Here is a 12,069-nt window from a genome sequence, read left to right on the forward strand (position 1 = left end):
GGCCAGGACCAGATATTTTTTTAAATTAAATTTTTTATAATGCAGTTTTAGTTTTCTTTGTTATATATTTGTACATATAAGTGAATATTAAATATAAATTATATATACACTAGTGGCCCGGTGCACGAATTCATGCACATTGAAAGGAAATTAATTAGAAGAAATGTTTTAATATTGCTATTCGTCCTGGAAACACACGTGAACACACGCGTGCAATTTGCGCCAGCAAGAGCTTTATATGTATCGCGCATTCGTGATTCAACTTAGCCTTTTATAGATATAGATATATATAACTTAACAGAGTTGAAATTTTAAACAGAATCTTCATCTTTGTCCTGCTATCATCTGCTATCTGAATATATTTTCTAACACAGATAACTTGGGCTTTTAAGACGCTTTTGAAATTGAGCATAAATATCAAGAATGTCATTATTAGCCCGGCCAATGTGGCCCAGGGCAGCCTAGCAGTAATTCTCTCTCATCATTGATGTTTCTATTCCCTCTCCCTTCCTCTCTGAAATCAATAAAAAAATATATATTTTTAAAAGAATTTCATTAATATTTTTCTTGATTTTGCATTCTGTCTGAGAGATCTTTTTAAAAATGATGTTCCTGGATTTTGGATTCTATTTATAGATAATACATAATGGTGTTTCAGTTGGTTTATTTTTAAGAATGAATCTGCTATCCTCAAAGTAGTTTAAATGCATTCCTGCAGCTTAATAATGTACAAATAGAGGCAACTGGTGTTGCATCTGTTCCTTAAGCAGACATGAAGTAGAATAACTACTAGTTGCTAAATAGCTGGGGGGGGGGGGGGTTTAAATGTGATATCTTTTTATATTCTATGAGGTCAGTGATTAGATAGTTCTGAGTTATGAGTTAGACTTTCTTATTAAGATATACTTTTCTTCATCTACTGCAGAGAAAATAAGGATAAAATATGCTGTGTGTTATTCTATAGGTTGTGTTGGTCACATATTTTGATAGTTAATGATATTAATATCATTATTAAGGTTGCTTTAATACCTTATGAGAAATTTAATGGTCATCTTTGTAATTGGTCTAATTAATAGTTATATTATTAATTTGCTGGTTGTATATTTCCTCTTTTTAAGGTACCAAGGGCTTACACTTGTTCTTATGTTTTTGTTTCTCTTCTCTAGAATGATCAAGAGCTCTAATTCAGTTTAGGAATCAGTGGTAGTTGCTTCATAAAATTTAGAAAATTTAATACATAAAAAAGGAAATTTCAAATGAACATAAGAAAAAGTACCTGTAATCTCAAGTCCAGATATATACCAGAGTTATTATGGTTATATTCTTCCAGAATTTGCCTATGCCTATGTATGTTATTGAAATTCAAGCTAGTTAGAATGAATTGATGAAAGCTGTGAGTCTGAAGCTTGCTTGTCTCTGTTAAAGAGATGCACATAATTTTCCTTTTATTAAGGAAAAGAATACATTGCAATATTGTTTTATAACTACTACTGTGTCATAAACATCTTTATTATGAATAATGGGTTATATTAATATTATTTTAATTGAGTTAATTCAGTGTTACATACAATAGTACATACTTCTGATTTTAGGTGGTGACAGATATTTTAGATGATATCCTAATCTGGTATTAAATGACACAGGATAATATATAAGAAAGTTACCACCTTTCTGGATTTAAGTTCATCTGCTAATGGCAAACCAAAAGTCTATTTGATGCTCATATATCCTTTATACCCTTCTCACACTTGCCTGTTTCTTTTATAAACTTAAGCAGTAATATTAATTAAAATTTTAATAGTGTAGTTTTATTTTTCATTATTTTTATATCTGTTTACTATTTTGTTAAAGAAATCACAAGTGATACTGGCTATTAATTTATATCAGGGGTAGAAAATCTTATAAAATAAATTTAAATAAGAAAAGCATATAAGTTAAAACATTTTAAATAAATGATAAGTATAAGTGGCACTAGGACATGGCATAAGTAGTGAGAAGTACTGTTGTTTGATATTAAAATTATTTCTAATTTCCCCCATTATAAACAAGGCTGCAGTGATCATTTGTATAGCTAAATCTTTTTGCATGGAGTAATTACAGTAGTATAAATTAGTAGAAGTCCCAGAAATTCCACAAAGCAAATTTATCTAGAGCTCTTATATTTTCGTATAATCTCACATCGAGAGTTTACATTCTCACCAAGTGTTGAATGGGAGTGCCTGTTTCCCCTTATTCTACCCAACTCTGGGCTAATACTTTTTTTTTTTTTAGACCTGACATTTTTAGTTCTGAATATTTAAAAAGCATTCATTCAGAAATACTAATTTCCTTGCAACTCAGTAGTTATTAATATATTAAAGACCAACAATTGTCCTTTATTTTTTTTTATCATTTTAATGAAGGTTTAAAGAAAGTGACTCCAAAGCAGTTTTTCTCTTAGTGGTGATAAAGAAAAATTATCTTTAACAATAATGACAATCTCTCTCCCTCTCTCTCTCTCTCTCTCTCTCTCTCTCTATCTATCTATCTCTCTTTCTCTCTCTCTCTCTTTTTCTTTCTTTTTTTTGTAGCTTGCCCAGTTTCGACAAAGGAAAGCTCAGTGTGATGGGCAGAATCCTTCTAAGAAGAAAAAAAAGAAAAATACTTCAAGCAGTAAACTTGATGTATCAGCATACCCTGCTTTGAATATTGAGCAATCACAGAGTGATGAGATGTACATGAATAGTTCTCAGGGAGTAGGATCAGTCGTGACTCCTGAATCCACAGTAATGAGAACACTACACAGTGGAGAAATAATCAAACATGACCAGGTCTTCGCTGTTGAAGTAAGTATTCATCCAGATTTTTAAACATTAAAATTGTAAGTGGAAAGTTATTGTAATGACAATACTCATTAGCACCCTGTGCAGTTTTTATGACCTTAATTCAATAAACATTTATTAAGCAACTGTTATGTACCAAGGATTGAGCACCAAGGTTACAAAGGTAAAATATGACAGTTTTATCCATTAAGAAAGTCAGTCTAGTGGGGAGGGCAGATGTAAAATAGGCCATGTACCCTGATTTGAGTTTTGCCTAGCAACAGTGTACATGGTACCCTAGACCAGTGGTCGGCAAACTCATTAGTCAACAGAGCCAAATATCAACAGTACGACGATTGAAATTTCTTTTGAGAACCAAATTTTTTAAACTTAAACTTCTTCTAACGCCACTTCTTCAAAATAGACTCGCCCAGGCCGTGGTATTTTGTGGAAGAGCCACACTCAAGGGGCCAAAGAGCCGCATGTGGCTCGCGAGCCGCAGTTTGCCCAAATAGTTCAACTGAAATTAAAGAAGACCCTTGAGTGTGGCTCTTCCACAAAGTACCACGGCCTGGGCGAGTCTAATTTAAGGAAGTGGTGTTAGAAGAAGTTTAAGTTTAAAAATTTTGGCTCTCAAAAGAAATTTCAATCGTTGTACTGTTGATATTTGGCTCTGCTGACTAATGAGTTTGCCAACCACTGCCCTAGAGTATCATGATTTGGAAGAATGCCTAAATCAGCCTTGTGTGGTTATGTAGCTAGAAGCAAAGAGGTAGGGGATGCCATCTCTGTGCCAAAGAGACTGCGTTCACAAAGACATGAAACATTGTGATGTGATTTGGAAACCATAAATAGTTTAGTTTTAAATGGATCACAGTGATGGGGATGGGATGGTGGTAATGCTGAAAGGCAGGAGATTGCACCTACCCCATAGAAAATTCTCAATGAATACTAATTTTCTCCCTCCCCTTAGTGATGTAATTTTCCAGGATATAGAAATGAGGGAGAAGAGTGGTTTAGGATAGTGGATGGGATGGTGGAATTACCAGCTGAGACCAGGAATAGACAGTTGTGGAATGCTTAGGAGGAACAGTGTTAGACAAGGCAGATTATTAGTTTGGATTGGGCTTTGGCATATTTATGTAGAAACAGAAAGATTTAGACATATAGGGATTTGAACTTTATTAATGAGGTCAGGAGTGTCAGATTTGTTATTTATCATAGGAATGTATCTTTTTTAGTTTTTCCTGCTTGGAGTTTGTTGAGCATCTTGGATGTGTACATTAATGTTTTTCATTAATTTGGGAAGTTTTCAGCCATTATATCCTCAGATATTCTTTTCGCCCCTTTCCTCTCCTTCTGCGTTTTCCATTATGCATGTTAGTATGTGTTATATTGTTGCATAGATCTCTGATGCTCTGTCCATTTTTCTTATTTATTTTTTCTTTCTTTACTTCAAACTGGATAATTTCAGTTGAACTATTTTTCAATTTGCTGATTCTTTATTCTTCATCCTTAGATCTGCTCTTTTGTTGAATTTTTCATTTCACTTATTTTTAACACCAGAATTTCTTTTCTTTTTTTATTTTAGAATGCTCTCTCTTTCTTGATATTCTGTATTTGACAAAACATTTTAATACTTTCCTTTAGTTTTTTAGACATTTTCTTCACTTATTTGACTGTATTTGAAATAGCTAGTTTGAAGTCTTTGTTTATTAATCCAGTGTCTGTGTTTCCTCAGAGACATTTTCTTTTTTTTTTTAATATATTTTTATTGATTTCAGAGAGGAAGGGTGAGGGAGAAAGATAGAAATATCGATGATGAGAGAGAATCATTGATCGTCTGCCTCCTCCATGCCCCCTACTGGGGATTGAACCCACAACCCCGTCATGTGCCCTTGACCGGAATCGAACCTGGGACCCTTCAGTCTTCAGACCAACACTCTACCCACTGAGCAAAACCGGCTAGGGGCAGAGACATTTTCTACTGACTATTTTTCTTGTGTATGGGCCACACTTTCTTTTTTATTTGTATATCTTGAAATTTTCTGTTGAAATTTGGACCTTATAAATAATATAATAGGGCAGTTCTGGTGTTTGATTTGGTTTGAAGTGTTCATTATGGTTTTCAGCATTTGGGTTCTTCTCTAGTTTTAGCATTTCTCAGTGCAAAGAGTGTCTTCTTATCCTCAGTACCACTGTTTTTAGTACACAATATGCATAGGCAAGTGAACCATGGAGGGCTTCTGTCATGGAAATATTTTAGATTTAAAAGAGGGTCACATGAGTTAGGAATCACTGCTACAGAATTTTAGAATAGGGGTAAGGCTTTTTCCTGTTCCTGGCATCAGTTACTATATCATAGAGGTGGTAGGTAGACTTAAACTTGGTTTTGAGTGATGAATAAAATTTCTGTAAGTAGATCAGAAAGGAGACAGTGATGGTTCATATTTGTTGAATGAAGAGGTGAAATATCTGGGCCTTTTTTTCTCACTTGTAAAATGAGTTTCTTACATGAGAGGGAGAAGAGTGAAAATTTAGGTTTTCTCCTTGACTCTTCCTAGGACAGTACTTCTCAGCTGAGGGCAGCTTGGAAAAATCACTTACTTCATATCCAAATCTCAGGGATGTAGGGATGAAACAAGAATGTCTTTAAAAGTGCTTTGTAAGCTGCAAAGGTGTTAACAACAAAAGTTATTTTTCTTCAAGTTGTTATTACTTTTCTAGAATCAAGATTTAATGATTTTTCCTTTTGAAGAAATTGGACTTTTTTACTAACATATTAGGACCTTTAAATTTATTTTTTATTTTTTAAAAATATTTCTATTGATTCCAGAGATGAAGCTAGAGAGGGAGGGAGGGAAGAGGGGAGGGGAAGGAGGGAGGGGGGGAGGGAGGGAGGGAGGAGAGAGAGAGAGAGAGAGAGAGAGAGAGAGAGAGAGAGAGAGAGAGAGAGAGAGAGATCCATAATAGAGAATCATTGGTCAGCTGCCTCCTGCATGCCCCCACTGGGGATCCAGCCACATCTGGGAATTGAACCAGGACCTCCTGGTTCATATGTCAATGCTCAATCAGTGAGCCATGCCAGCCAGGCTATTTTTTTTTTTTAATATATTTTATTGATATTTTACAGAGAGGAAAGGAGAGGGATAGAAAGCCAGAAACATCGATGAGAGAGAAACATCAATCAGCTGCCTCCTGCACACCTCCCACTGGGGATGTGCCCGCAACCAAGGTACATGCCCTTGACCGGAATCGAACCCGGGACCCTTCAGTCCGCAGGCCGACGCTCTATCCACTGAGCCAAACCGGTTTCGGCAGCCAGGCTATTTTTTATTTTTTAATCCTTGTCCAAGGATATTTTTTCCATTGATTTTTTTTTTTTTTTTGAGAGAGTGGAAGGGAGGGAGGGAGAGGGGGAGAGAAAGGAGGGAGAAATATCCATTGGTTGCCTCCCACATTCACCTGGATGGGGGCCAGGAATCGAAACTGCAACCCAAGTATGTTCCCTTGACTGGAAATTGAACCCACAATCCTTCATTGTACCAACACATTAACCACTGAGAAACATGGGCAAGGGCAGGACTTTATTTAAAAGAGACACAAGTATTAGTAGGATGATATATTAATTGGTGCTTTTGTCTTACAAATGATTCTTAGTGATACAAGACCTGGTGTGAAAGTACCTCTTGATACTTTTATATATAGAAAAATGTCTAGTGCTAAATTTTAGATGTGTTATTTAGCCATTGTTAATCAGAGTGGAAATTTTAAAGATCTGAATAATTTTTACAGTTTTTTAGTGATATTTTTATGTGCACCAATAGTAATGGTTAATAAAATACAATATTTAGATGGTAAAGGGCCTTAATGTAATCAGTTTTTACTTTTGTTTTAGCCAGAAAGTGAAATTTCAACCACAGCCGAAGATTATAGTTCAGAGGTAAGAATAAATAATATTATGATTGATAATTTGTATTGTTCTTGAAACTGTTATTGACTATTAGTACTTTACTTCTTACAGCTCACATGGTTCTGTATTTTTATAAATTTAACAAAATATAGCATAACAATATAATATAAATGACCTAGAAAACCTGAAGAGTATGCTTTTCTGACATATATATATATATATATATATATATATATATATGTATATATATATATATATACATATATATATACATATATATATATATATATTCAGATTTTAACTAAGGTCTTAAATTGTATGAAAGCTTGGTCCTTAATTAGATAAAATCCTTTTTTTTTCCCATTTCTAGGAGTGTGTGATACTGTTTTTCTAGGATACATCATTATTATAAGGTATCCATATTTAACACAGTAATTATCAAAGCTGATGTAGGCATTGGCCATCTTAGGAAATACCTTCTTTATGTATTAGTAATGAATATATGTCAGTTTATTAACTTTTTCTTATTTTTTTAGATATGATTGTTATTTCTTTGGTCCAGATTATGAGGACATGGAAAAATATTCCTTACTCTGAATGGCTCAGTAACTCAGTATATTCCATAAGTTTTGATTTATTGTAGATTTCTAATATTAAAATATAACTTCCCTGTTCTTAAATGAATGTATTACTGTTTTAAATTGACAATTTAATGTGTTTAAAAGCTGGGAATATACTTATTAGTAATTGGTCAGGAAGATAATTAACCAGGATTAAATAAATAAATTGATGCCCTATTTAGGCATTACTTTTCAATAACACCCCCTCTATCTCCGTCCCCCATAAAATTACTTTTTAGGCAACACATATACAGAGGTGGGCAAAGTAGGTTAATAATAATAATAAATAATACAAGAATAAATCTGTTTTGTGTACTAACAACTTAAACCTACTTTTGTCAACCCCTGTATTATAACCACAACAAATGCCATATTTGCAATTTATTAATCTTGGCTGCCCTGGTTTATGCTTGAGTTTTCTAAATTTTCAAAATTTCATGGTTTTATCATAGACCACATATCTTGTATTTTGTCTAAATATCACTGCCATTTTTCGGGTATGTAGCGATTAAGGTGATGTAAAGAGTAGGGGCTTTGGATCCAGAAAGACCTGTATTCAAATCTCAGCTTCATCACCTCCAGGCTAAATTTGGGCACATCACTTAACTTCTGAAACACAGTTTTCTTACCCATAAAACAGGGGTAATAATATCTACCTAATAGGGGAGTTGAGAGGGTTATTTGATGATATTTAGTATGGTATTTTGGTATATAAAAGATAATTTGCAAAGCTTGTTTATTTATCTTTTATGGCTTCTCAGTATTAATATACTTTTCTTCACCCTATATATGAAACAAGTGAGTGATGAAAATTCTTTTATTAAGTTATTCTCAGAAGGATCTTAGATTTTGGTTATATATTAATTTAGAACTTATTTTGGAAATTTTATGTATACAGATATAGTATGAGCTTAATGTTCTTGACTTCTATGGCTTATTTAGTATATACATATTGGGTTGAAAAATGGATTCAAGCCTAAAGAGAATTAGATATTTTTATCCTGTGACCTGTGAAAGATCTGTTTTGTATAATTATATGTCCAATTATATATACTAGAGAAATCAGGCTAAAATACTTTTTATGAATTAATTCAAATTATACATGATCTGTTTAGTCCTCCAGGAAGGGTCATATCATATCCAGAATGCCATATTTACATGACATATTTTTATTCATACAATTTGAGCAGAAAGTGGGAAATGCTACAGGCAACATAGAGATAAGACAGGTAGATAAATATGCTTTGTTATATATAGAAAGATGAAATGATAGTAGGGTATACAATTTTATTATGGATTTCATCTGATTATTTAATACTTGTTAACCAAGACACTTGTTTGATTCATAACATTTATGAAATGACTGGCTGGAGTTGGGAAACATTGTTTATAGCCATAAAGTAATATAAACTTAGCTTTTCAACTTTGACTTGGGTTTCTCTTTTATACTACATATAATAATTTTATATTTTTCCCTAGCTGCCTTAGTTTTATAGAGGTATAATTTTATAATTTAAATTGTATATATACTTCAGGTGTACAGTGTGATGTTTGATATTCAAGTTTGATTTTGAATGGATCGTCTTAACTTCATTAGTTACTTGGCTCCAATTCCCTGGATCAGCTGTGATGTGAACTCCTGTCATTTTCATAAATTTTTATGAATCATCAGATTCTTCTTATTTTTTTAAAACATCAATTATTAATATTTTTGAATGTATGTACTACCAAATTAAGTATAAAGATAAGGTAATAATCATAAATAAATTAAAGAGTGAGGGTTTTGCTGAAACCGGTTTGGCTCAGTGGATAGAGCGTCAGCCTGCAGACTGGAAGGTCCCAGGTTCGATTCCGGTCAAGGGCATGTACCTTGGTTGCGGGCACATCCCCAGTAGGAGGTGTGCAGGAGGCAGCTGATCGATGTTTCTCTCTCATCGATGTTTCTAACTCTCTATCTCTCTCCCTTCCTCTCTGTAAAAAATTAATAAAATACATTTTAAAAAAAATAAAAAATAAATAAAAAAAATAAAGAGTGAGGGTTTTTTTTTATGTTTTTAAACTAATGTTTATTGAAAGAAAAAGTTTTGTGTGAGTCCAGCCAGTGTGGCGTAGTGGTTGGGAGTCAACCTATGAACCAGGAGGTCATAGTTTGATTCCTGGTCGGAGCACATGCTGGATTCCCAGTGAGGGGGTGTGCAGGAGGCAGCTGGTAAGCTGGTTGATGATTCTCATTGATGCTTCTATCTCTTTCTCCCTCTCCCTTCCTCTCTGAAATCAATAAAACTATATATTTTTAAAAGTTTTGTGTGAATGCCATTTTATAGTTTTAAAATAAAAATTATCTTTCCTGTGATTTTTTTTCTAAATAGTAATACATGGTATGTATTGTTACAGAACATTTTTATACTTAAAATGTACCTATTTGTACTTTATTGAAGGATTGACTTAGGAAGAAGAATTTGGTGTTTACAGATTTTAATACTATGTTGCCATAAGGTGATTTTTTTGTTTGTTTGTTTACTTTAGCTTTGCTTTCCAGAAATTATCCTTAGGGAAAAAAACAAGGGAATCAAACTCAGTTAGAGAATTCTTAGTTAGGCCCTAACTGGTTTGGCTCAGTGGATAGAGTGTCGGCCTGCGGAATAAAGGGTCCCAGGTTCAATTCCTGTCAAGGGCATGTACCTTGGTTGCGGGCACATCCCCAGTGGGGGGTAAGCAGGAGGCAGCTAATCGATGTTTCTGACTCTCTATCCCTCTCCCTTCCTGTCTGTAAAAAATCAATAAAATATATACATTTTTTTTAAAAAGAATTCTTAGTTAGGATCTTCAGTTTTTAAAGTGTTAAGGTCCATATGGATCTAATTCCGGGATATTCTATCTTATGTATTTCAACAGTAAAAACTTCATTGTATTGGATTCTACTAGCATAGAATTGTGAATAATTTAGATGTGAGTGGAATATAGTTCATTTTTATACTGTTGGGGGCGAGGCAAAGAGAGGATTGTTAATTAGATTGATTGATCTGAAATTAATCTCCCACCAGGGCAGCCCTAAAGACATAGCAGTCATCCTTCCTACCATAAAATGTCTGTGATAGAGACAGACAGTAATATGTATGGAAAATCTCCACGCCCATCATGGTTGGCATGGCTATATAGTATGACCCCAGGGGAAAGTTCTTAAAGGAGTGTTCCTCGCCTCTTCATCTCCTATCTCTAGACCTGCTTGCCAGCCTTCAGTGAATTTGTACCAGTAAACAACCTCACTTTAAAAATGAATAGGACTTTATAAAAATTATTTAAATAAGTTTAAAGCAGTGTTTTGTAGAAGAGGATCAATCCAATAATTTGAAGTTTATAATTATTCTTATGAAGACAAAAAAACTGCACTTAGAACTTTAAATCACTGAAAAGAAAATGTATTGTACAGTGTTTTTTGGATAGTAAGCACTCATTAGATAATTTACGTTTAATCACTGTATCTGTTTTTGCCAATGAGGCATTTTTCCTAGGCATGAAAGAGACATGAATACAGGTAACAGAAATACAATTGTTAGCTCTAAATAGAATTCTATTTAAAATCATAATATATCAGGAAATTGTTTTTATACAGGTAAATGGTTGCAGTTTTGTGGTGAGAACAGGAAAGCCTACAAATTTATTAAGGGTACAGTATTTAAAACTACTCATGATACTAATGTTTTATGCTATTTAAAACCATCTGGCTTACTAACAAAGTTTTTTCTTGCATGTACTTCTTTCTGTGGGTGAATCCTAAATGCTTTTAATATTTAACAAAACAAAAGTATCTACTGTTTGTTATAAAACTCAATGTAACAGAATTTGCAGATACCTTGTTTTTGCTTTTGAGTTATATATTCATTAACAACAAAGTAGATTGCCATATCAGTAAACTCCCAGGTGATGAGTTAAAGTGGACATTGCTTTGAATATTTGAATTCCTCTTCCTGAGGAATGTGCTAGTACTGAATTTTTCAACATCTTGGATTGATTTAGGAAGAAGAATTTGGTGTTGATGATTCTTATTCTGAACATGGAGCACAGTACAATCCGACCCACCTAGAGATGATGGAAAATGAATTGGTTGGGAAACAGCATGAGATTGAGGAGCTAAACAGAGAACTGGAAGAAATGAGGGCCACCTATGGGACTGAAGGACTACAGCAAGTATGTTTACCTTATGTTGTTTCTGTTACAAAAACAAAAATAGGAAAATTGACAGTATATGTACATGTTTTAAAGATGAGGTTATTAAATGGTAGCTTATGGTCATCTCATAATATTTGTGTATATATATATATATCATAGCTTCACTTAAAAACAGGATTTCATTAACAGAGCTAATAAAACATGGACTCTTTCATTTAATTTTAAGAGATAGGTAGGCTGAAATCACTTCAGTAGAGTAGATGTTTTTGTAGTCAGCCTGAGAGAAAATTATTGTGCATACCACATCAAAATATGATGATTTAAACTCATTAAAAATGTCAGTGAGTCTTTGTAAGTAACCTCTGTGGTTAAAATGACATCTGTTGTTTTTGGCAGTCAGTTATAAAAACAAGGTGAAATAGAACATCAATGAGGATGAGAGGATACATTTCAGTTTCATTTTTTCCAGAAAAGAGTACGGATTGAACCTGTCAGGAGGTGTTGCCTAGGAACAGATTGAGGCATTCCTAAGTGTAAAGGCACTGTCCTTCTAGAAGTAGATACA

General features: G+C 33.6%; 1 protein-coding gene across 12 annotated transcripts in view; it reads left to right on the top strand.

Moving 5' to 3' along the window:
• Positions 1 to 12,069, top strand: part of AKAP9 (A-kinase anchoring protein 9) — a 148,273-nt gene that overhangs the window by 32,576 nt on the left and 103,628 nt on the right. For 11 of the 12 annotated variants that reach the window (XM_080663139.1, XM_080663141.1, XM_080663149.1 and 8 more), the window contains exons 2-5: positions 2,571 to 2,825; positions 6,700 to 6,744; positions 10,948 to 11,001; positions 11,352 to 11,522. In XM_080663139.1, coding sequence (XP_080519265.1) covers positions 2,571 to 2,825; positions 6,700 to 6,744; positions 10,948 to 11,001; positions 11,352 to 11,522 — 525 coding nt within the window. The remainder of the gene's footprint in view (positions 1 to 2,570; positions 2,826 to 6,699; positions 6,745 to 10,947; positions 11,002 to 11,351; positions 11,523 to 12,069) is intronic. The other variant, XM_080663144.1, reaches the window with a different exon arrangement.

This window comes from Plecotus auritus, assembly GCF_963455305.1.
Source record: "Plecotus auritus genome assembly, chromosome: 4".
Taxonomy (NCBI): Eukaryota; Metazoa; Chordata; class Mammalia; order Chiroptera; family Vespertilionidae; genus Plecotus; species Plecotus auritus.